The sequence below is a fragment of the Pseudophryne corroboree genome, chromosome 2 (assembly GCF_028390025.1).
Source record: "Pseudophryne corroboree isolate aPseCor3 chromosome 2, aPseCor3.hap2, whole genome shotgun sequence".
Lineage (NCBI taxonomy): Eukaryota > Metazoa > Chordata > Amphibia > Anura > Myobatrachidae > Pseudophryne > Pseudophryne corroboree.
The window spans coordinates 636,810,345-636,837,071 of record NC_086445.1 but is presented as its reverse complement, the minus strand read 5'-3'; the positions used below and the strand labels follow the sequence as shown (position 1 = coordinate 636,837,071).

The 26,727-nt window shown below is 46.7% G+C and overlaps 1 protein-coding gene across 2 annotated transcripts in view; it reads left to right on the top strand.

Moving 5' to 3' along the window:
* LOC135041406 (myosin-binding protein H-like) overlaps window positions 1–26,727 on the top strand; it is a 202,567-nt gene that overhangs the window by 158,237 nt on the left and 17,603 nt on the right. For both annotated transcript variants that reach the window (XR_010235039.1, XM_063954934.1), the window contains exons 5-6: window positions 2,343–2,538; window positions 6,962–7,101. Coding sequence is in view for 1 of the 2 variants with exons in the window: in XM_063954934.1 (XP_063811004.1) it covers window positions 2,343–2,538; window positions 6,962–7,101 (336 nt within the window). In the remaining variant the exon portion in view is untranslated. The remainder of the gene's footprint in view (window positions 1–2,342; window positions 2,539–6,961; window positions 7,102–26,727) is intronic.

The window sequence follows — 26,727 nt, the reverse complement described above, 5'->3', positions numbered from 1 at the left end:
TTAAACACAACCAAAAAGATATGGATGCGGTTATACAGACTGTCAGGCAACAGGTTCAAAGAAAAGTTTGGAAAGGGAGAAAGGAGAACAAAAAGGCTTTATGTGTTTTTTTGGGTCTAAATTTTCACAAGACCTTAAGTGGGAGCCCAACATTGATGCTTTTGTTAAAAAGGCACATCAAAGGTTGTATTTCTTGCAGCAGCTTGAAAAGTTCAACCTTCCTCAAGAGTTGTTGACTCATTTTTATTCTGCAATAATTGAGTCTGTGTTATGTACCTCGATTACAGTTTGACTTGGCTCAGCTAGAAAATAAGATAGGCGTATGCTTCAAATGGTAGTGAGGACAGCAGAAAGGATTATTGGGACAGATCTCCCGCCCATCCAGGAGTTGTATCTGTCTAGGGTGAAGGAGCCGGCAAGGAACATTGTAGGGGATCAGTCACATCCTTGTTGTGACTTGCTCCAATTACTTCCGTCAGGCAGGCGATACAGTCCATTTCCTGCAAAGACATCTAGATATCGTATAAGTTTCTTCCCACAGGCAGTTCGCTTGTTGAATACATGAAGGGTTGACTTGGTTAGTACTGTATTATTGTTTTAATTTAGGATATCCTTTTAGTAGAAGTTTTTATTGTCTGGTATTATTTATGTTTCATATTACGTATTCTGGCTTGTCTCTGTGATGGGTCCCAGTTGTTGCTAAGCAACTGGGACACCGTGTTATCTGGATACAAGGTCCGAGAGTCCTGCTGATTGCTAGGCAACCGGGACGCTGGACAGCTATGGCGCCTCTGATTGCTTAGTGCTCCGGATGCCAGGAGAACGTGCAGCACTGCAGCTGCAGGAGATTATTAATTATTGTGGGCCTTCTCATTCCTGCCAATCTGGTTCCACTCCCTGTTATAAGGCAATCAGGCCTGCTTCACCCTGCCGGCTATAGCTTATACTTCAGTGTAAGTTGCTGGTCTGTATTCCAGATTCCTGTACTCTGTGGATACTCTGCCCATTCCTGTGGAAACTCTGTCTGTCAGAACTCCTATCTGCCAGTCATGACTGATGAATTTTCCCTGACAGTTTAACCTGCCATTACTCCTTGCTTTGTTTCCTATTGTTCTATCCCATAGCTCAGACCTGCAAGTGTATTTTTCAACTGCACTGTGTTCTGCATTCAGGGCTGTTTCTAGCCAATTTGGCTCCCAGTGCGAGATTTAAAAATGCGCCCCCCCCATGACATAAAAAAATGTCGTCGTCCCCACACACACACACACACCTAGATTTAAAAAAAAACTACTTGCGCGCGCACCCGGCAAGGGGCGTGGCCTCATCTAAATGGGCGTGGCCTCGTTTAAATGGGCATGGCCTCGTATGAAAAGACTACCTCACAATCCCGTTTTTGACCCTGCTCCAACAGATCACGACCACCACAGGAAAAAAAAATCTACCATATTAATCCCCACACAGTAATGCCCCCTGCACCATATTATACCACACACTGCAATGCCCTTGATACATTAAATCCCCACACTACGGCAGGCAGGAGTCCCCCCATTTCACACATTACGGCAGGTGTCCCCATTTTACACATTGAGAGAGAGAGAGAGAATACTAACAGAGGCGATTACCGCTCTTCGGCCGGCCTTTCCCTCTTCCTAACTTGGATCCCCCTCTGTTCTCCGCGCGGGGGGGGTTTCGCGGAGTGACGGGGTTGCGTCGTGACGTAACGACGCAACCGCGTCATTCCGTGAAACTCCGCCCCCCGAGCGGGTTACTCGGGGAGAAATAGGAGGGGGAAGCAGGGAGCCACAGTTAGTGCCGCGGCGGGCGCCCAGTGCGGTTGCACTGCTCGCCTGCCCCAAGAAACTGCCCTGTCTGCATTACCAACTTATGCAATTCCCATCTGCTGCTGCTGCTCCTGAATCTGCCCTGCCTCTGTGCTCAAGATCTTGTCTGTATTGTGTGTTGTACATTGCTCCAGCCAATCATCCTGCGGTCTCCAAGTCAAATGTGTAAGTCTCTACTGCTTGAGGTTTAAGGCCTAGTGCACCCTAAGTACTGGTTTGTGCGTAATGCACTAAGGGAACAATGGGCAGCTGTTGTAAGCAAAAGACCCTATGTGTGGCTCTAGGGTTCTTACACATTTGTGCTGGAGTTCCATAGCAGTATCAGTGCCAACTCCAGCCAAAAAGCTTGCCACATGTTACCATATCGGAATGATAACTGAAAGGATAAGGACCATTATTGCTGCAAATACACCTGTTAATTATGCTAATTGTTAAATCAGACTAAGGACAACTGATGTAAAATTAACTTAACAGTTTCTTAAATTTATGTTTTTCTTACAGGGGAAGCCAAAGCCTCAAATTCAGTGGTCTAAAAATGGGCAACCTCTGGATCCTAAGCATGCCAGTGTTAGGAATGGTGAAAGCGACACAATCCTTTTTATTCGTACAGCTGAGCGGAAAGATTCTGGAACATACCAACTCACAGTGCAAATAGATGACATAGAAGACAAAGCAAATATTGAGATAAAAATTGCAGGTAAATATTGAGAAAAAGAACTTGCACAATGACAGATACTGTAAGGAATGTAATTTCAGCTAAAAATATTGTTCAATACTATCCCGTTAATATTTAATATTTTGGTGAATGAAGAGTAACAATTTCAAGTGGCATGTGATAGAAAGTAATGCAGTGAATGAACTGTAGCCCAGAGCAAATGATTACAAATAACATTTGATCACACCAGTGAAATCTCCAGTAAAAACCTCTCCCAGCAAAGAGCTGGATGCAGAGTGATAGCTTACATTACCACTTTACTTCAGTGGTGTGCGGTGATGTCAGTGGCTGGTGAGGCACTGCAGCCATAATGTCTGCCGTGTCCCGCCGATGCCCGCCACTGCCCCCAAGCCAATGCCTGCTACCATCGCTGTCCCTGGGTCAGTGGGTGACAAAGAAAGGCAGTGGGTGATGCCAGGGAGAGGCAGTGGGTGACTGCAGTGAGTGATGCTAGGGAGAGGGTGTTACCAGTGAGAGAGTGATATCAGTGGGTGACGTCAGGGAAAGGTGGTGCCAGCTGTGGGTCATAGGGAGAGGGTGACAGGAAGAGGTTAATGCCAGGGAGTTGGTGACAGGAAGAGGGGGAGAGGATGACTGCAGTCAGCGCCAGCTGTGGGTGACGGAGAAAGGGTGATGCCAGGTAGAGGGTGACTGGAAGAGGGTGACTGCAGTCGATGCCAGCTGTGGGTGATGGGGAGAGGGTGACAGCAGTCGGTGACAGGGAGAGGTTGACGCCAGGTAGAGGGTGAAAGGAAGCGGGTTACAGTGAGAGGGTAGAGCAGTCTGTGCCAGCTGTTGGTGACGGGGAGAGGGTGACAGGGAGAGGGTGACAGCAGTCAGTGCCAGCTGTGGGTGACGTTGAGAGGGTGATGCCAAGGAGAGGGTGACAGAAGTCAGTGCCAGCTGTGGGTGACTGCAGTCAGTGACAGTGAGAGGGTAACAGGAAGAGGGTGACACCAGGGAGAGCACATTACTGTCCCACTCTACCAACAGTATAGAATACAACATAAGGAGTGCAGCCCTGAGCCTTGGGTCCCTGATAAAGCATGGGTGAGCTCAGCCCATTACAAACTAAAGGAGGTCATTCCGAGTTGTTCGCTCGCAAGGCGATTTTAGCAGTATTGCACACGCTAAGCCGCCGCCTACTGGGAGTGAATCTTAGCATCTTAAAATTGCGAACGAAAGATTCGCAATATTGCGATTACACACCTCGTAGCAGTTTCTGAGTAGCTTCAGACTTACTCGGCATCTGCGATCAGTTCAGTGCTTGTCGTTCCTGGTTTAACGTCACAAACACACCCAGCGTTCGCCCAGACACTCCTCCGTTTCTCCGGCCACTCCTGCGTTTTTTCCGGAAACGGTAGCGTTTTTTCCCACACGCCCATAAAACGGCCTGTTTCCGCCCAGTAACACCCATTTCCTGTCAATCACACTACGATCGCATGAGCGAAGAAAAAGCCGTGAGTAAAAATCCAAACTTCATAGCAAATTTACTTGGCGCAGTCGCAGTGCGGACATTGCGCATGCGCACTAAGCGGAAAATCGCTGCGATGCGAAGATTTTTACCGAGCGAACAACTCGGAATGAGGGCCAAAGTACTCGCTACTCTCCCCCGCCACAGCCCTCGCTGCACATAGGCGTGCGCAGCACATTTTATTAGGGGGTGCACCGTCATAGAGGCGTGTCTAGTACCACCTACTGGGCATGTCTAGCAACACCAATCGGGCGTATCTAGCACCGCCTACTGGGAATGCCTACTGGCATTCTTTTCTATTCAATATGCACCTTACCTATATGGTGGTTTCTCATAACGGGGGACCTCTGAAGAAATGTATCCTTCCTGGGCAGACAGCGTCTACAGTCGGTAATCACTATTCATGTAGGAGATCACATGATCTGGAAGATGTCTGTTTGTGTATGAATATAACCAGTGTGATCATCATACAACAGAGGTTCAACCAGACTCGTGTCACCTCCTACCCCCTGCATCTATCAGCCCCACCATTACCCCTTCCCTGCATCTCTCAGCCACAACATCATCTCCGCCCTCCATCGTCTCTCAGCCACACCATCATCTCCTCCCTGCGTCATCTCTCAGCCACACCATCATCTCCTCACTGCGTCATCTCTCAGCCACACCATCATCTCCCATCTGAATCTCTCGCAATACCCCTCACTTTGTCTCTCATTCTCCCCACTTCACTCTGTGCCTCTGAGCCTCCCACCCTTCTCTCTGTGCCTCTCAGTTGCCCACCCTTCACTGTCTCTCAGCCTCATCAGTGGAGTTGGTGGGTCTAGCAGGAGAACACCGGCAGATGGGCGGCCGTTCGTGTGGTGTGATGTCATCGGGTCACATCGCACAGTACATTGAGGTGGAGGAGTAGTGTGGAGCAGCAGGCAGGATGGGAGTAGTATTGCAGAGCAGGGGGCAGGATAGGAGGTGGAGTAGTGCGGAGCAGGGGGATAAGATTGGAGGAACATTAGTGTGGCGCAAAGGGGCAGGATAGGAGGAGTAGTAGTGCTGAGTAGGAGGAGTAGTGTGGAGCAATGGGGCAGGATAAGAGAAGTAGTGTGGAGCAATGGGGCAGGATAGGAGGAGAAGTAGTGCAGAGAAAGGGGCTGATAGGAGGAATAGTAGTGTGGCTCAGGGAGGTAAGATAGGAGGAGAAGGAGGAGAAGTGTGGGGCCAGGAAGCAGGCTAGTAGGAATAGTAGTGCAGAGCAGGGCGGCAGAATGAGAGCAGTGGTGCAGAGCAGGGAGGGTAGGATGGGAGTAGTGGTGTGGAGCAGGGGGTGCAGTATGGGAGTATTGGTGCAGAGCGGGGGGGGGGCAGGATGGGAGCTGTGGTGCTGAGTGGGGGGGCAGAATGGGAGTAGTGGTGCAGAGCAGGGGGGGCAGGATGGGAGTAGTGGTGCATAGCAAGGGGGGCAGGATGGGAGCAGTGGTGCTGAGCGGGAGCTGAATGGGAGTAGTGGTGCAGAGCAGGGGGCAGGATGGGAGCATTGGTGCAGAGCGGGGGGCAGGATGGGAGCATTTGTGCACAGAGCGGGGGGGCAGGATGGGAGCAGTGGTGCTGAGCGGGGGGCAGGATGGGAGCATAGGTGCAGTGCGGGGGGGGAAGGATGGAAGCAGTGGTGCTGAGCGGGGGGGGGGGACAGGTTGGGAGTGTTGGTGCAGAGCAGGGGGGGCAGGATGGGAGCAATGCTGCTGAGTGGGGGGGGGCAGGATGGGAGCAGTGGTGGGAAGGAGTGGACAGTTAAACATGAATGTCATCTCACCTGCTTCCTGTAGCTCCCAGTCTCGGCCACCGTCTCTCCCTCCTACTCACAAGCAGCTCTCCTCTGCTCCAGCTGCCTCACACCAGGCAGACGAAGAGTTTGTGCGCCGTGCTGGGGCCGGTCAGGGAGCCGCTGGTAGCGTGATTAATGGGAGTCAACTGCCGAGAGGAAAGGGTATCTCGGCTCCCCCTACCCCTCTGGCCGGAATGCAATGCATTACCGGGGGATAGGAGGGCAGGGAGCGAATAGGCGGCTGCACATGTTAATAAGATTAATTATTAAAAACTATATGATGTTTCTCGTGTCCCCCCCCCCATCCCCTCAATCCGCCACTGGCCAATCAAATCAGTGATAGTGACAGGTGCGTGCTTTCATATAGGCTGAAAGCACGCCCCTGTCAAAGAGGCACTTGTAGTAAGTGCCACTTCAGCTGATTTTTTTTATGGTCTTTCACTGCCCAATGCTTAGCCCCGCCCCCACTTCTGGCCATTTCACATTAATAGCGGGAGGCACTGGCAAAGGTGCCTCTGAAACACATTAAAGACCGTTTTTTAAAAAGTAAAAATGATTAAAATAATGTAAAGGCTAAAGCAGATACTTATGACACAGAATATGTGTCATAACTCATAAGTATCTTCTTTGCATTATTTTACTCATTAATGTCCGGGGAGGCACTGCCTCCCCTGACTGCCCGTCCCTGCAGTACTTCCTGTTTCAGGGTCTGAGACAGTGCATATACTGTACATGAGTGAAGATCCCTCTCAGAGAAGAGAAACCTATGGGGGCTGCTTTGCACTTGGAAATGGAGGAGCCGCCGCTATCTGAAATGTTAGCTGGGGTTTCTCCATGTTAAATCCCAGGAGTGCTTAATAGTTGCTACCCACCGAAAATAGGTGTTTTTAAGGGGATATGCCACACACATTGTTTCACAAATATGTCCTTAGTGTTATAATAATCTAATGTCAGTATGCTCTTGTCATTAAAAACTGTGCAGTATAGAATTCTCAACCCCTCTCTTTACCATATTAAACTCTAATAATTTGAAACAAAATTTTTTATTTTATAGAATACGGTATTCAATGATATTGGAAACTATAATAAAGTTGTCTTTCTTTGTTTCTTTTAAGAACGACCTGGACCTCCCAAAAGTATTAAATTGGCGGACTCATGGGGTTTTAATGCAGCTATTGAGTGGATTCCACCACTGGATGACGGTAACTCAGACATTACTGGTTATACGGTGCAGAAATCAGATAAGAAAACTGGGGTACGTATCTGGTAAATGATGGGCAAAACTGTTATTCAGCAGTGCCAATACAGCTTTAAGGGGTCTATTTACTAAGCCTTGGAGAGTGATAAAGTGGACGGAGATAAAGTACCAGCCAAACAGCTCCTAACTGTCATTTTTCAAACACAGCCTGTGACATGACAGTTAGGAGCAGATTGGCTGTTACTTTATCTCCATCAAAGGCTTAGTAAATCGACCTTGGATGGAGATAAAGTGGACAGATATAAAGTACCAGCCAATCAGCTCCTAACTGCCATGTTACAAAAAACCTGCTATGTCAGTGGTTTCCAAACTTTTTTTGAATCACGGCACCCTAGAACATCAGAATTTTTTTCACGGCACCCCTAGGCCAAAAATTTCTTATTGAGAAATTTGGAAATAAAATATTACATTAAGTAGATCGCGTTTATATGTCATCCTTAGGGTCAGTTGTGTGGTGAGGGACAAGATTTGCTTCTGTTTGGCCACATATTTTATGACTGGCAGCCACCAGCACTGGTTTTGTCTATTATATTAACCATGAATAATTTGAATTGGTCCAGGGAGCCACGGCACACAGTTTGGGAACCTCTGTGCTATGTACTCAGAAGAATTAGGGCATTTGTGGAGGAGTAAAGCTACAGTATGCACAGAAAAGAGTGGCAGTGTAGGAGTGAATGTGTTCCCACTGTAATATACAACAGAAGCCCTGTGCCTAGATATTGATAATAATGAGATAAAAGTGTTGATATCACAATTACACTGTGTAATAAAAAACCTAATTTAAAAAAAATGAGCCCATACTAGTCCACCTAAACTATAATCCAACTCAAGTGCAAGGAAGCATGTGTTGGTCTCCACTATACCAGGAATAACAAGAGCAGGATATCTCCCTGCTATAGTGAATATCAGCCCCAGGGCAGACCTGGTGGAGTACACAACACTGGGCCTCCAACCCCTCAGAAGTTTACTGTTCTATACTGAAAAATTCTGGGGCTCTTCCAAACCCCACCAGGCTTAGGGGTCCAGACTTATCAACAAGAGTGGAATACCAGGGTTAGCAGTTTACATACCAGTGGTTCAAGTAAAAATGTCATTAATCCCAAACTCATTATAGAAAAGAGGTCAAACAAAAACATGTATTAAAGATGTAAACTAAACTTTACTTGAACAATAGCACTACACAAATTTTCACCACCTATTAATTAGAAAATATTTTTTTTTCTTGTTCTAATTTAGTCCAAATGGAAATAAATACAGTTTTTTTTCTTCCAATTTGGACTATGCCATTTCCATTTAGACTATAGGGCGTATTAAATACCTATTGGGTCCTTTCCGACAGAAAGGACCCAACAGGTCAGTATTCAATGGGGTGGCCAAATCCAGCTGTCGGATTTGGCCACTCCCGACAACTGTCAGTACCTGGGGAGTCATATGCCACTTAAACCCGGTGCTGTGTCATCCGGCGGCCGGGTCTGCTGAGCGGCGGTGTCTGTCCGTGCTGCTGCTACTGCCGTGCTGCTGGGAGGCGGCCACTACTCACCCATCCCTGCTCCTCTCCTCATATGCTCGCCATCCCCGCACCACCGTCTCATCTCCCCGGTTATGACATTGTCAATCTGACTTTAGAAAAAGTTGGATTGACATTGCCAGAACAGGGGCAAAAACCTGTCGGATTTGACCACAGAATACGTGGATCCGCGGCTAATCTGACAATCCACGTGTTTTCCGAAAGTCGGGAATTACCGACTAGTCGGAAAAAATCAGCTGGCATTGAATAGGTCAGAACCTCTTCTGACCTAAACCTGTCAAAAACTGCCATCTTTCCGACAAGACGGCAGCTATTGAATACACCCCTATGTCAGATCAAGCAAGTAGGCAAGAAGATTGTATGTTTAATGAAATTGAATTGGTGAGTGGTTTTGGACATAGAAACATAGCATTTAACAGCAGATAAGAACCACTTGGCCCATTTAGTCTGCCCATGTACATACACACACTTCCAAGTAGGGATCTTTTTTTTTTGGTCCGGAGCCAATTAACTTACTAGTATATTTTTGTTGGAGAAAACCAGAATACTCGGATAAGCCCACGCAAGACACAGTTAGGGCTGTGGTGGGAAGTGAACCCATGACTTTAGTGCTGTGAGGCAGTAATGCTGACCAGTACAACATCCATACTGTACCTGGTTAAACTTACCACACTGAAAGCAGCTCAGGGTCGATTTTGCAAAGGTGTGACCTGGCATGGCCAGGTTAAACATGCAAAGTGCACCAATTTTGGATTCCATAAAAAATAAACAATAATAATACAAAATAAATTAATATAATTGTAATTTTAAAAAATAAAAATAATTTTATTTGAATAATGATGCCTTTTTCCTCTTGTTTACCACATCTGCTAGGATGACAGTTGTACTTGCAATTACTGTCGATGTACATGGTAAATAAGTGTTAACTATTGAAGCATGGCAAAGCTATCCCATGACAGCACCTGCTATGGCCACTAGAGACGGGATCCAGTCTTTAGGTCGACACTCATTAGGGCAACCACTATTGGTCGACATGCATTAGGTCGACATGGTCACTAGGTTGACATGGATAAGGTCAAAATTGAAAAAGGTCAACATGAGGTTTTCACATTTTTGAACTTTTTCATACTTTACAATCCACATGTACTACAATTGGGAACAGTAACCTGCTTGAAGCGTGGGCATACGGTGCACTAATTGGGGTTCATGGTCACTTTATGAAGAAAATGACCCCAAATCTTTTTTAAAAAAACCCTCATGTCGACCTTTTTCCAAGTCAACATTGTTCATGTCGACACAATGACCATGTTGACCTATTTCAGGTGTCGACCTAGTCACTGTCGACCAATAGTGGTCGACCTAATGACTGTCGACCTAGTTACTGTCGAACCTATGATCCACACCCCTAGAGACAATAACTGGTGATGGCTTTTTTAAATTGGAAGTATACCCAAATCCAGAAAAAGAAAACTTACATTTTTTGCTGGATTTAGTACTTTTCAAGATTTGATAAATAGGCCTCAAAGAAGACTAAACCAAGCAGTATTTTAGGATTAAAATATAACCATTTATATAACCAGAGGCGTAACTCTGGGAGGCAATGGAGTCATCTGCCGCCGGGCTCCTGCTCTGAAGGGGGGCACCTCTCCTCCCATTCTGTGACATCATTTAAATAAATTAATTGATAGCTGCCACTATCTTTTCAGTGGCCGACTTCCTCACTGGTTCTTGAACCTTACATATCACACCCTTTTTATTATACTGTAAATACAAATTTTAAAAAGTGTCATACCCAGGATTAGAACCCACAACCTATTACACTGGAAGCAGACGCCTTACTGATAAAGCTATTTGCTCCTGTACAGGAAATATGAGAATTCTAACTATATGACGTTACTTCTCTGACATTTACAAGTTACTTCATATAGTTAGAATTCTCATGCTTTCTATACAGGAGCAAATAGCTCCATTAGTAAAGTGTCTGCTGTTAGTGTGACAGGTCATGGGTTCTAATCCTGGATATGACTGCTAAGATGTGTGTGATTTAAAATAGAAGACGATGAAATGTATATATACATTTTTTTATATATATATAATATACATACACTTACATGCATATATTTATCTAAGTACGGGGGGGGGGGGCACCATTATTTATCTTGCTTCCGGGCAACTGGGACGAACTTACGCCACTGTATATAACTAATATTAGTGATACTAAAGGAAAAGGGAATGGGACTTTAACATTTGCAGTAAATCTTCTAGTGAACTATTCCATGTCTCTGCACATCCAGGCACATTTTCAGATTGTGGGGTAGATAAGTGGAGGGGCAATGATGTGCGCTGGGTGCACCTCCAAGATGCGTTGAAGCAAAACCCAAGGGATTTGCATTACACTTTGGCTGTACTATGGAAATGAGCTTCAGTATTTGTTTAATTCTTTGTTTCTTTGTGTATGTGCTTACAAAGTTCAAAATTGTGTCTATTGTTTTTTTCTGGGATATTATATAGTATTTGATTGTTTTTATTTCACTTATACCAATGGAATGCCTGTAGGTGTAATTTAGATTTGCAGATTTTGTTGAAACACAGTAGATGTACAGTATATACCTCACATATCTCCAGTTGTTACTTGATAAAAGAGGTTCAGTATGTTTTGTCGATGGTTAAAATGTTAACATGAGAATGTCATCATGTAAAATGTCACATGTTCAGCATGTCAACATTGAGCATGACGACAATGATGAAATGTTAACATGCTAACAAAGTCTACGATTGGTGGTGGGGCGATGCGGCTGTTTTGTCGGTTGTGGATAATATTCCAAAACTGTGGATGTCCCCATCATTAACCCTAATTCTAACCTTAAACCTAATGTTGACATTCACTTGTCAACATTTATGTTTCTAGTCTTGCCTGGCCATGGGTTTGTGTTCTTGTTCTCCTCAGTACCTGCTTTTTAGTTTACCTGTCTCCAGATCTTCCTCCCTACCTTGCCTCCTGCATAATCCGCATCTGCTTTTCCACTTCAGTTCACTCCTTTGCTCACCTAGCCTCATGGTATCTCTTGTACCTGCATCAAGTCATAGTTATAGTAACATAGGGGGTAATTCAGACCTGATCGCAGCAGCAAATTTGTTAGCAGTTGGGCAAAACCATGTGCACTGCAGGAGGAGGCAGATATAACGTGCAGAGAGAATTAGATTTGGGTGTGGTATGTTCAACCTGAAATCTAAATTGCAGTGTAAAAATAAAGCAGTCAGTATTTACTGTTATGCACACCAGTGCCTGCAGGAATGTACTGGTGTCTGAACTGTTATGCACACCAGTGCCTGCAGGAATGTACTGGTGTCTGAACTGTTATGCACACCAGTGCCTGCAGGAATGTACTGGTGTCTGAACTGTTATGCACACCAGTGCCTGCAGGAATGTACTGGTGTCTGAACTGTTATGCACACCAGTGCCTGCAGGAATGTACTGGTGTCTGAACGGATAGGGATGCAAAACAAATGAACTCACAGACAGACTGGGGAATATGACATTACATACACAGAAGGTGATAGGGTAACAAAATAAACACAAAGTGAACAGAGAAGCCCAGAGGCTAAGAAACTGGATGTCTCCCTAGTATTAGGAATGCTCAGATGGAAAAAGCAAGATGTTGTGTTTTAATACGTAGAGAACCCGAAATGCTGTTGCTAAGGGCAACAGCAAAACCCTAAAGGGTTACCAACGGGTGTGGCAGTAAACTCCTTGGTCAGAGATGGAATGATAGACACAAGGAGAGTCTCCACAATCCTAATCCTCACTTGCAGTGCACAGGTTCAGCTTACTGCCACTAAACTGACACCTGAACACATTGCACAGTGAGAAAGGATTTAGGCAGGCAAGTCTGAGAATACAGCCGCAAACTTGCTAAGTTCACAGAGTAGCAAAAGAACCTCAGCAAGTTAAACGACTGACTCCAGTTTTACTGCTAGGTCTGGATTGGCAGAGTGTAGTACCAAACCCCAAGGCCTATTTGCAGTAAGCAACAACAAATACAAAGCTACACAGTACTGGCTAACTTTCAGGAACTGACTAACCAACAAAGATTCAGCAGCATCTGCTTAACCTGAGAAGAGGCCTTATATAGCAGGTGCTGTCCACGCCCCACTCAGACCTCACAGACTGTGAGCACAAAAACCAGCACCGGATCCCCTGCCGTGCACAAAGCCTGTAACCACTGCACAGCAAAAGACCCGAACCGGAGTATCAGCTGCGCTCAGGCCACTCCGCTAGCACTTGTCTCCCGGTTGCCATGACGACGTGGCAGCACAGGGCAGGAGACCCTAACAGTACCCCCCCTCTGACGAGGGGTCAAAGAACCCCTACCACCGGGTTTATCGGGGAACTGCGAGAAGAAAGAGCGTATCAGTCTGGGGGCATGAAGATCACAACTGCGCACCCACGACCGCTCCTCCGGGCCATACCCCTTCCAGTGCACCAAAAATGACAGCCGACCCTGAACCATCTTGGAGTCAAGAATCCTTTCAACAACAAACTCCCTCTGGCCACGTATCAGAAGAGGGGAAGGTCTTCCACTGGAAGAAGGATTACTAATCGCCCGTTTTAAAAGGGAACAATGAAATGTTTTATTGATACCCAAAGAACGGGGCAGATCTAGCCTCCCATCAGAGGTGGTAGAGGCTAAGACTGTAGGGCAATTTAAACATGCTTGGGACAGGCATATGAATATCCTTACAAAGAATCAAGGTTAAAAAAGGGTTGAGATTGCCTAAAGGATAAAATAAAAAAGGGGCAGACTAGATGGGCCAAGTGGTTCTTATCTGCCGTCAAATTCTATGTTTCTATGTTTCTATCTAACTGAAATGCCACCGGATTGATAACCCTGGTGATCTTATAAGGGCCGATGAACCGGGGGCCTAACTTATGAGATGGCTGTCTCAACTTCAAATTCTTGGTAGACAACCAGACGAAGTCTCCTAATTTGAAGCTGCAGGGTCTTTTCCGCTTATCAAAAACCCTTTTGGTCACTAATGACACAGACACAAGGGCTTTCTTCACTTTCCTCCAAATACCTCTAAGGACCGAAACCATAGAGGAACCACCAGGCGTGGAGTCCAGGGGGTCAAAAGAATTGGCCTTAGGATGATGCCCATACACACAAAGGAAGGGAGAGATCCCTGTAGCAGAGTGAGCCGCGTTGTTATAGGCAAACTCCGCCATGGACAGATGAGCAACCCAGTCAGTCTGACACTTGGAGACATAACACCTGAGGAACTGCTCCAAGGACTGGTTCACCCTTTCAGTCTGCCCATTAGACTGCGGATGGTAGCCTGACGACAAGCTGACAGAAATCTGGAGATCGGAACAAAATGCCCTCCAGAATTTGGCCACAAACTGGGATCCGCGGTCAGAGACCACATCAAGTGGCAACCCGTGGAGACGCACAACATGCAGCATAAATAATTCAGACAGGCGTCTGGCCGATGGCAGCCCAACCAGTGGAACGAAGTGCGCCATCTTCGAAAACCTGTTAACGACAACCCAGATGTCTGTCATCCCCGAGGATTTGGGCAAGTCCACCACAAAATCCATTGAAATGTGGGTCCATGGCTTAGATGGAATAGAGAGTGGATGTAATGGGCCAACAGGAACCCCTCTAGGAGTCTTATTTCGGGCACAGATGTCACATGCCCGAACCCACTGATCCACATCCTTAGCCACCGAGGGCCACCACACCGCCCTAGATAGCAACTCCCGAGTTCTGGCAATACCCGGGTGACCTGCCGACTTCTTGGCATGGAATTCCAGGAACACTCGCTGTCTTAACCTAGGAGGCACAAACAAAAGACCTACCGGAAGGTCTGGAGGAGCCTGCTCCTGTGCTCTAAGGACTAATGACAAGAGGTCCTGGGTAATGCCCACTTTAATACATGATGGGGACACAATGGGCAACGGCTCCTCGGTCTCCTGGATTGGAGCAAAACTCCGCGAGAGCGCATCAGCCTTGATGTTTTTTGACCCAGGGCGATATGTTATCAAAAAATTAAAGCGAGCAAAAAACAAAGCCCATCGTGCCTGCCTGGCATTGAGACGCTTCGCTGACTCTAAATATGCCAGATTCTTATGGTCGGTGAGAATTGAGACCACAAACTTAGCCCCCTCAAGCCAGTGTCTCCATTCCTCGAGTGCATCCTTAATAGCCAACAATTCCCGGTTACCCACGTCATAATTCATCTCGGCAGGCGAAAATTTACGGGAAAAGTAAGCACAGGGATGAAGGCGATTATCAGACACTCCCATCTGAGAGAGCACTGCCCCAATACCCATCTCAGAGGCATCCACCTCCACCACAAAAGGACGCTCTGGATCTGGGTGTCGCAGCACCTTGGCCGAGACAAATGCCCTTTTGAGACGGGCAAAAGCCGCTTTAGCCTCACGAGACCAGTGAGCAACATCCGCCCCTTTCTTAGTGAGTGCCACCAAGGGCGCCACTATAGACGAAAATCCAGCGATAAATCGTCTATAAAAATTTGCAAAGCCCAGGAAACGCTGAAGCGCCTTCAAACTAGTGGGCTGCACCCAATCCAGGACTGCCTGTACCTTGGAACCCTCCATTTGGAAACCTTCTGGGGAGATAATATATCCTAGAAATGCGATTTGCTGAACTTCAAATTCGCACTTCCCCAGCTTCGCCCCAAGCCGGTGGTCTCTGAGTTTCTGGAGGACTAAGCGTACATGCTTCCGATGTTCCTCCAGGGAATGGGAGAAGATTAGGATGTCATCTAAGTAAACAACTAAGAATCTATCCAAATATTCCCTGAGTACATCGTTCATGAAATCCTGGAAGACTGCCGGGGCATTACAGAGCCCAAAAGGCATCACCAAATATTCATAATGCCCTGAGTGGGTATTAAAGGCAGTCTTCCATTCATCCCCCTCTCTTATTCGGATTAGATTGTACGCCCCGCGTAGGTCAATCTTAGAAAAAATGGTGGCAGTACGAAGCTGGTCAAACAAGACCGAAATGAGAGGCAGTGGGTATGAGTTTTTAATCGTGATACGGTTCAATTCCCTGAAGTCGATGCAGGGTCGCAACGAACCGTCCTTTTTACCCACGAAGAAGAACCCCGACCCAACTGGAGACTGTGAAGGTGTTATGATTCCAGTACTCCTGACCGGAGGAGATCTTATGACAATGGCCAGAGTACTGGAAGGGAATGCTGGTTACGGGAGCAGGAAAGACTAGTTGCCCCTGGTGCCCTAACTCTATTGTCTCACCCGTGCTATCGGAAATCCCTTGCGAGACTATGGTTTCTTGAGCCCCTGGCAGCCACGTTTGAAAGGCGGATTATGTCTGCCCAACTCCGGTGCCCCCCGGTCTTAGTGAGAGACAAAGGGAAATCCGAGGCAGGATGATGACAAGAGGACCTCTGACTACAACAGGCCAAGGGCAACAAGCTAACTAACCAAACTTGAAGTATGCGCGGAAAAACCGCCAGATAAAAGGACAACCAAAAATCCACTAGTCCATTACTCCTACCCAGCACCGCTGGATACCAGAGTGGATCTGTGGGAGCGGAATCCTCCGCAAAAGCTCTGAAACACAAATAATAAATAATAAGTAATAAAGCGGCCAAGCCGCAACACACGGCTACGCCGCGACTCACGAACACCACTGGATGTTTAACGGTGCTCAGTCAGGACTCTAGGAACAGATGACGACTTCCGAGTGCAGGACAACTGAGGACAGGAACGACCGGATACAGCAGGACTGGAAACTCTCTCAGCAAACAGATACAGCATGCAGGAAGCTATTACCGGCGTCTGTGTGAGGCACTGCAAGAGCATATAAACCGAAGCCCTCCAATCAACTGCTGCCAGTGCTGATTGCATGAATGCCGTGCAGCTGCCTTGCTGCACGGCCAGGAAACAGGTGCCCTTACTAATTTAAATGGACCCAGCAACGGGGAACGCGGTCCGCCAGTGGCGTCCCCGTTGCTAGGGTCCGTGCGCCCGGCGTCTAGCGTTGCCAGGGAGCCAGCGGCTGTACGCGCACGGCGTCCCTGGTTGCTAGGCGCCGGGCCGCACCGACGAGCAGACCCCGGCGCCTAACAGTACCCCCCCCTTGAGGAGGGGTCAAGGAACCCCTAAAGCCAGGTTTCCGAGGAAATTCCCGAAAAAATGCCCTCTTGAGCCTTGGGGCATGGAGATCCTTATCCAGGACCCAAGACCTTTCCTCTGGACCATAGCCTCTCCAGTGCACCAGAAAATAAAGCCGACCCCGGGACAATTTGGAATCGAGAACCTTCTCCACCAAGAACTCCTGTTGTCCCTGTACATCTACTGGTGATTTCCCCTGAGAGATCTTCCGAGGAAATCTACTGGAAGAAACGTATGGTTTCAACAGGGAGCAATGGAACGTATTTCCGATCCGGAGAGCTCTTGGTAAACGTAACCGGAAAGCAACTGGGTTGATTTTTTTAATAATATGAAATGGTCCAATAAATTTGGGGCCCAATCTAGCTGAGGTTTGTCGAAGTCTAATGTTACGAGTCGACAACCATACCCTGTCTCCCACCTTAAAAGTGCAAGGACGTCGGAGCCTGTCCGAAAAAAATTTCTCTCGAAATGCCGCTTTTCTGAGGGCAAGATGCACTTTTTTCCAAATGACTCTGAGATGAGAGGTTAAGGTTAGCGAGGAAACAGAAGAATGTTGAAAAAAAGAATTAGCTCTGGGGTGAAAACCAAAAACTGAAAAGAATGGAGACACATTAGTGGAGGAATGACAAGAATTATTGTAAGCAAACTCCGCCAAAGGAAGAAACTCGGACCAATCATTCTGGAGTTTGGCTGAGTACAAACGCAAATACTGTTTTAATGATTGATTAACTCGCTCGGTCTGCCCGTTGGATTGGGGATGGTAACCGGATGTTAAAGACAATTTCATCTTTAATGAGGCACAAAAGGACTTCCAGAATTGTGCAATGAATTGTGGACCCCGATCAGAAACAATATCAGTGGGCAACCCATGAAGTCTGAAAACATGGCGGAGAAACAAAACAACCAATCCCTGGGCAGATGGCAGTCGGGGAAGAGCAATGAAATGAGCCATCTTGCTAAAACGGTCCACTACCACCCATATGACTCGGAATCCGGCTGACAGAGGGAGGTCTACCACAAAATCCATGGAAATGTGAGACCATGGCCTGAGAGGAACATTTAAGGGCATAAGTTGCCCGATAGGCAAGGAACGGGGAACCTTATGCTGTGCACAGACCTGACAAGAAAAAACAAACTCCTTAATGTCTTTAGAAAGACCAGGCCACCATACTGAGTGGGAGACTAATTCCAAAGTCTTAGAGATCCCCGGATGCCCGGCAACTTTGCTATCATGAAATTCAGTCAAAACAGTAGCTCTCAAAAACTCAGGGACGTAAAGACGACCAGCAGGAGTATTTCCAGGAGCTTGATGTTGAAGCTGCTTTAACTGGGTAAATAAATCTTGTGTGAGGCCTGCCCAAATGACTGAAGACGGAAGTATGGGAGTAACAGGACTGTTATTATGAACTGGAAGAAAACTGCGTGACAGGGCATCCGCCTTGGTATTCTTGGAACCTGGCCTAAAGGTGATAATAAACTTGAAACGAGTAAAAAATAAAGCCCAACGAGCCTGCCGGGCATTCAGCCGCTTAGCTGATTCGATGTACTGAAGATTTTTGTGGTCAGTCAATACTGAAATGGTATGTGTTGCTCCCTCAAGCCAATGTCTCCACTCCTCGAAAGCCCATTTAATAGCCAGTAACTCCCGGTTACCAACATCGTAGTTGGATTCAGCGGATGAGAATTTCCTGGACATGAAGGCACAAGGATGTAGTTCCAGAGACTCCGGATCCTTTTGAGATAGGATAGCCCCCACTCCAACCTCCGAGGCATCAACCTCAACAATGAAGGGCAATTCTGGGTTGGGATGTCTGAGTACTGGAGCTGAGACAAAAGCTTGTTTCAAGGCCTGAAAGGATAACTCAGCTTCACGTGACCAGTTGGTAGGATCCGCTCCCTTCTTAGTCAGTGCCACCATGGGAGCAACCAGGTCGGAAAAAGAATGAATAAATCTTCTATAATAATTCGCAAACCCTAAAAAGCGCTGAATTGCTTTTAAGTTGGTGGGTTGCGCCCAACTAAGGATGGCTTGGAGCTTCTTAGGTTCCATGTAGAATCCCCGAGGGGAAATAATGTACCCTAAAAAGGATACCTCCGTGACATGAAACTCACACTTCTCCAGCTTGGCATATAGATGATTTTCACGTAATTTTTAAAGAACCTGACGCACCTGGGTAACATGTTGTTCAATTGAGTCAGAATAGATCAGGATGTCGTCTAAGTAAACGACCACGAATCTTCCTAGAAAGTCATGGAGCACATCGTTAATGAGATCCTGGAAAACTGCCGGAGCGTTAGACAAGCCGAACGGCATCACCAGATACTCGTAGTGACCCGACTGAGTACTGAAAGCCGTCTTCCACTCATCTCCAGACTTGATTCGGATGAGGTTATATGCTCCCCTCAGGTCAATTTTAGAAAAAATCACAGCCGAACGCAGCTGATCAAAGAGGACAGAAATCAGCGGCAGAGGATAAGTATTTTTAACTGAGATCTTATTCAGGGCTCTAAAGTCAATGCAAGGTCTGAGTGATCCATCTTTTTTCTCCACAAAGAAGAAGCCTGCACTTAAAGGGGATTTAGATGGTCTGATAAATCTTTTCCCTAGACTCTCCTTAACATACTCATTCATGGCCGCAGTTTCTGGCCCGGATAAAGCATATAACCTTCCCTTTGGCAATGTGGCACCGGGAATTAGCTCAATAGCACAATCATAAGGCCGATGGGGAGGCAGAATGTCCGCATTGCCCTTGGAAAACACATCAACCAAGTCCTGGTATTCCACGGGAATGAGTTCGGGAATGGCAGCAGCTATTCTAACGGGAAACGTAATACATTCCTTATTACAGATGGTACCCCATTGTGAAATCTCCCCCGACTGCCAATCAATGGTGGGATTATGAAAGGCCAGCCAAGGGTGACCCAGAACCACTGGAACTGCTGGGCAATGGGTAAGGAAGAACTCGATCTTTTCGGAATGAAGAGCTCCTACCGTAAGTAGTACAGGAGGTGTACAGAGGGAAATAACCCCATTGGACAAGGGACTCCCATCTAAACCATGCATGGTGATACACCTACCCAAGGCTAACTGAGGAATACCTAAGGCCTTGGCCCAAGTTAAGTCCATAAAGTTCCCTGCAGCTCCACTGTCGACAAAAGCCGACACCGAAGAACTGAGGCTGCCAAAGGAAACTTTAGCTGGGACTAAAAGGGAGTTATTCGAGGAGATAAGCTGCAGACCAAAGTGAACCCCCTCACAATTCACTTGGTCGAGGCGTTTCCCGACTTGTTCGGACAATTACGGGCAAAATGTCCCTTACCCCCACAGTACAAACAAAGACCAGAGTTTTGCCTTCTGGCTCTTTCTTCTGGAGACAGTCGGGAGAGACCCATCTGCATGGGCTCCTCTACGTCCTCAGGAATGGAAAATACACATGGAGTTGTCCTGACTGGTGCTCCTTTTTCAGCCCTCCGCTCTCTGAGACGTCGATCAATCTTAATAGAAAGCTCCATGAGTTTATCGAGTGTCTCAGGAGCGGGATACTGAAGGAGACTGTCCTTTATAGACTCAGATAAGCCGAGGCGAAACTGACTGCGCAGGGCTGGGTCATTCCAGCCACAGTCGTTCGACCAACGGCGAAACTCTGTACAATAAACCTCTGCAGGATTTCTACCCTGTCTGAGAGCGCGTAACTGACTCTCAGCGGATGCCTCTCTATCAGGGTCATCATACAAAAGCCCTAAAGACCCCAAAAAGGCGTCGACTGACAACAATGCCGGATCCTCTGCTTTTAAACCAAATGCCCAGGTCTGAGGATCCCCCTGGAGCAAAGAAATAATGATTCCAACCCGCTGAGATTCAGTACCTGAGGAGATCGGTCTTAAACGAAAATAAAGTTTACAGGATTCTTTAAAATTAAAAAACTCCTTCCTATCACCAGAAAAACGGTCAGGCAAGTGCATTTTTGGTTCAGGGACTACCCTCGGGGAAGTTCGTAAAAGATCTTCCTGCGACTTCACCCGCAGGGAAAGATCCTGAACCATCTGAGTAAGTTCTTGAATCTGGCTGACTAGGAGCTGACCAGGATTTGGCCCTAAACCTGTGGGATTCATGAGGCCGATAACTCTTAAAAAACTGAATAAGGAAAAAATCAAACCCTGTTTAATTTTAAGTTTTGGTTTGGCCGGTAATAATGTTATGATTCCAGTACTCCTGACCGGAGGAGATCTTATGACAATGGCCAGAGTACTGGAAGGGAATGCTGGTTACGGGAGCAGGAAAGACTAGTTGCCCCTGGCGCCCTAACTCTATTGTCTCACCCGTGCTATCGGAAATCCCTTGCGAGACTATGGTTTCTTGAGCCCCTGGCAGCCACGTTTGAAATGCGGATTATGTCTGCCCAACTCCGGTGCCCCCCGGTCTTAGTGAGAGACAAAGGGAAATCCGAGGCAGGATGATGACAAGAGGACCTCTGACTACAACAGGCCAAGGGCAACAAGCTAACTAACCAAACTTGAAGTATGCGCGGAAAAGCCGCCAGATAAAAGGACAACCAAAAATCCACTAGTCCATTACTCCTACCCAGCACCGCTGGATACCAGAGTGGATCTGTGGGAGCGGAATCCTCCGCAAAAGCTCCGAAACACAAATAATAAATAATAAGTAATAAAGCGGCCAAGCCGCAACACACGGCTACGCCGCGACTCACGAACACCACTGGATGTTTAACGGTGCTCAGTCAGGACTCTAGGAACAGATGACGACTTCCGAGTGCAGGACAACTGAGGACAGGAACGACCGGATACAGCAGGACTGGAAACACTCTCAGCAAACAGATACAGCATGCAGGAAGCTATTACCGGCGTCTGTGTGAGGCACTGCAAGAGCATATAAACCGAAGCCCTCCAATCAACTGCTGCCAGTGCTGATTGCATGAATGCCGTGCAGCTGCCTTGCTGCACGGCCAGGAAACACGTGCCCTTACTAATTTAAATGGACCCAGCAACGGGGAACGCGGTCCGCCAGTGGCGTCCCCGTTGCTAGGGTCCGTGCGCCCGGCGTCTAGCGTTGCCAGGGAGCCGGCGGCTGTACGCGCATGGCGTCCCTGGTTGCTAGGCGCCGGGCCGCACCGACGAGCGGACCCCGGCGCCTAACAGAAGGTCTGATAAATCCCTTAGCCAAGTTCTCCTGAATGTACTCTGCCATAGCCTGAGTCTCAGGACGTGACAGGGAGTACAACCTGCTCTTGGGAAGCTTAGCATTCGGCAACAAATCAATGGCACAGTCATAGGGGCGATGGGGAGGTAGTACCTCTGCAACTTTTTTGGAGAACACGTCCGCAAAATCTGCATAACACCCTGGCAATCCTGGCAAACTTAGCAGCGAGAGCCTGACTGGAAGGCTCAAGCAACTCCTGAAACAATCAGTACCCCAACTAAGAATCTCCCAGAGACCCAGTCAAATTGAGGATTGTGGGCCCTTAACCAGGGTAACCCCAACACCAATGGGGCAAAAGTACAGACAGTCACATAAAAGGACAATTTTTCAGAGTGTGTGGCTCCAATAAACAAAGAAATCTGGCTAGTGCAAGAGGTAATTTTACCTTGGGATAATGGTTCCCCGTTTAACCCACAAATCTCAATTTCCAATGCCAAGGGTACTAAGGGAACAGAGTGTTTCAGGGCGAATTGGTGGTCCATAAAAACCCCGTCGGCCCCACTGTCCACAAAGGCCTCAGTCTTGACAGTTTGACCGAGGATCTTCAAGGTCACCGGAATGATAAAAGTCTTCTTGGGAAATTCTGACTTCTGGCCTGACAGGATATTTCCCATCACCCTCAGGCCCTGAAGTTTTCTGGCTTTTCTGGGCATGATACTACCACATGACCTTTATTCCCACAGTACAAACACAACCCCTGCTGTCTCCTCCGCGTCTTCTCACGCGAGGAGAGGCGGGTAGCCCCAATCTGCATAGGCTCCTCGGAAAATTCCTCAGAGTCTGAGGTTCCCTTGGGAAAGAAGGAAACCTCGGTCTCCCTTTCAAGCCTACGCTCTCTCAGCCGTCTATCCACCCGGATGGATAACTGCATGAGCTGATCCAAGCTATCAGGCAAGGGATATTGTACCAGTTGGTCTTTTATCTGGTTAGAAAGACCTCTTCGGTACGGGTGTCTCAGGGCTGGGTCATTCCACTGGGTATCATGGGCCAACCTCCAAAACTCCGTACAGTAAACCTCAACTGGCCTTCGGCCTTGCTTAAGGATCGAAATCTGAGCCTCGGCTGAGGCCGTCTTGTCAGGGTCATCATACAACATGCCCAGTGCCTTAAAAAAAGCATCAACACTTTTAAGCGACGGACAGTCAGGCTGCAACCCATATGCCCAGACCTGTGGGTCTCCTTGTAGCAAGGAAATCACTATGCCCACCCGCTGAATCTCCGACCCAGAAGACTGAGGCCTAAGCCGGAAGTATAGCTTGCAGCTCTCCTTGAAACAAAAGAACTGCGAGCGATCTCCAGAAAAACGATCCGGGAGATTTACTTTCGGCTCCTTAACCCCTGAAGGTGCTGCTGCTGCGGGAGCTCTGCCAGCGGCCTGGGAGGTGTGCATTTTAATGGATAAATCATTAAATTGTCGAGTCAGGACCTGCACCTGATCGACCACCTGTTGCAACGTATTTTGAGGGGTATGCTCCATATTCCCACAAAATTTCAACAGGAGTATTGGGCTGCTGAATATGTTATGCACACCAGTGCCTGCAGGAATGTACTGGTGTCTGAACTGTTATGCACACCAGTGCCTGCAGGAATGTACTGGTGTCTGAACTGTTATGCACACCAGTGCCTGCAGGAATGTACTGGTGTCTGAACTGTTATGCACACCAGTGCCTGCAGGAATGTACTAGTGTCTGAACTGTTATGCACACCAGTGCCTGCAGGAATGTACTGGTGTCTGAACGGATAGGGATGCATAACAAATGAACTCACAGACAGACTGGGGAATATGACATTACATACACAGAAGGTGATAGGGTAACAAAATAAACACAAAGTGAACAGAGAAGCCCAGAGGCTAAGAAACTGGGTGTCTCCCTAGTATTAGGAATGCTCAGATGGAAAAAGCAAGATGTTGTGTTTTAATACGTAGAGAACCCGAAATGCTGTTGCTAAGGGCAACAGCAAAACCCTAAAGGGTTACCAACGGGTGTGGCAGTAAACTCCTTGGTCAGAGATGGAATGATAGACACAAGGAGAGTCTCCACAATCCTAATCCTCACTTGCAGTGCACAGGTTCAGCTTACTGCCACTAAACTGACACCTGAACACATTGCACAGTGAGAAAGGATTTAGGCAGGCAAGTCTGAGAATACAGCCGCAAACTTGCTAAGTTCACAGAGTAGCAAAAGAACCTCAGCAAGTTAAACGACTGACTCCAGTTTTACTGCTAGGTCTGGATTGGCAGAGTGTAGTACCAAACCCCAAGGCCTATTTGCAGTAAGCAACAACAAATACAAAGCTACACAGTACTGGCTAACTTTCAGGAACTGACTAACCAACAAAGATTCAGCAGCATCTGCTTAACCTGAGAAGAGGCCTTATATAGCAGGTGCTGTCCACGCCCCACTCAGACCTCACAGACTGTGAGCACAAAAACCAGCACCGGATCCCCTGCCGTGCACAAAGCCTGTAACCACTGCACAGCAAAAGACCCGAATCGGAGTATCAGCTGCGCTCAGGCCACTCCGCTAGCACTTGTCTCCCGGTTGCCATGACGACGTGGCAGCACAGGGCAGGAGACCCTAACATTTACCCTGCACAGAAACAAAATAACCCACCCAAATCTAACTCTCTCTGCACATGTTATATCTGTCACACCTGCAGTGCACATGGTTTTGCCCAACTGCTAACAAATGTGCTGCTGCGATCAACTCTGAATTACCCCCATAGTTAATGAGGTTGAAAAGAGGCAAAATACCCATCGGGTTCAACCTGTATTCTGTATTAAGAAGTGCACATTATAATGCACCAGCTGAAGTAATGGTTTCGTACCAATTATCAACTATATTTCGTATCAGTCCCATATACTTAATGTCAATATATTAAATGCTATAGCCTTGGATGCCTTTTTCAGCTAGAAAACAGTCCAATCCGTTTTTAAATGCATTTAACGAGTCCGCCATTATTATCTTCTCCAGGAGGGAGTTCCAAATCCTTATTGCCCTTACGGTGAAGAACCCTTTCCTACGTTGTGTACGGAATTTTCTCTCCTCTAGCGTCAGTGAGTGCCCACGTGTCCTATACAGAGTTTTATTAATAAACAAAGCCCCTGCTAACTCTTTGTATTGACCCTTTACATATTTGAAGATATTAATAATGTCACCTCTTAGTCTCCTCTTTTCAAGGGAATACATATTTAACTTAGTAAGCCTTTCCTCATACTCCAGTGTCTCTAACCCTTTAATCAGTTTAGTAGCTCACCTTTGAACTCTTTCGAGCTCCCAGATATCTTTTTTATGATATGGTGGCCAAAATTTTACACAGTATTCCAGGTGCGAACGTACCAATGATTTATATCGAGGCAGGATTACATCCTTTTCCCTTGTCTCAATACCCCGTTTTATGCATGCAAGCACTTTACTTGCCTTCTTTGCTGCATTTTGACATTGTGTACTGTTATTAAGCCTATTATCTATGAGCACCTCCAAATCTTTTTCCACTACTGTTACCCCTATATTTTCCTCATTAAGTGAGTAGGATGCAAGTTAGTTTTTAATCCCAAAGTGCATAACTTTGCATTTTTCAATATTGAACCTCTTTCCCCATTTAGACACCCAGGTTTCAAGTTTAAGTAAGTCATTCTGTAGAGAATTCACATCGATTTCTGAATTAATTACCTTACACAGTTTAGTATCATCTGCAAAGATTGACACTGTGCTTCCCAGGCCTATTCATAGATCAATAATAAATATATTGAACAGTAGTGGGCCAAGTACGGACCCTTGTGGTATACCGCTGACCACTGATGCCCAGCTGGAGAACATCCCATTGACCACTAATTGTTGTACCCTGTTATCCAGCCAATTACCTATCCATGTACAAATAGTATTTCCTAGGCCAAGTTCTCTTAATTTGATGATCAGTCTCCTGTGAGGCACTGTATTGAAGGCTTTTGCAAAATCTAAAAAGACCACATCCACTGCTTTGCCCTGGTCAAGATTATCGCTCTCTTCTTTGTAGAAGCTAATTAAGTTAGTTTGTCACGATTTGTCCCTCACAAACCCATGCTGACTCTTGCTAAGAAATTTAGTATTCCGCAGATAATCCTCTATGCTATCCCTCAACATTCCTTCCAATATTTTACCCACTATAGAGGTTATACTAACTGGTTTATAGTTCCCAGGATGATTTTTAGATCCTTTTTAAATAATGGCACTACCTCAGCTATACGCCAGTCCCTCTGTACCATACCTGATCTAATGGAACTATGGAAAATCAAGTATAAGGGTCTTGCTAGCTGTGTCCTAAGCTCCATAATAACCCTCGGGTGAAAACCATCTGAGCCCGGTGATTTGTAACTTTATGTTGCTTAGCCTCTCCAGGACTACTTCCTCACTTAAACAAGCATCTAGCCAAGAATCATTAGCTTCACTGTCGTTATGCACTACTATCACCTTCTGATCCTCCCTGGTGAATACTGATGAAAAAAAATTGTTCAGTATATCCGCTTTTATTTTGTCATCATTTGTTAAGGCTCCCAGTTCATCTTTTAATGGGCCTACATTCTCCTTTTTTAATCTTTTACTGTTTATGTATTTATAAAACTTTTTGGGATTGGCTATACTCTCTATAGCGATTTGCCTTTCGTTTACAATTTTAGCTGCTCTTATTACTTTTTTGCATTTTTTTTATTGCATTCTTTATAATACTGGA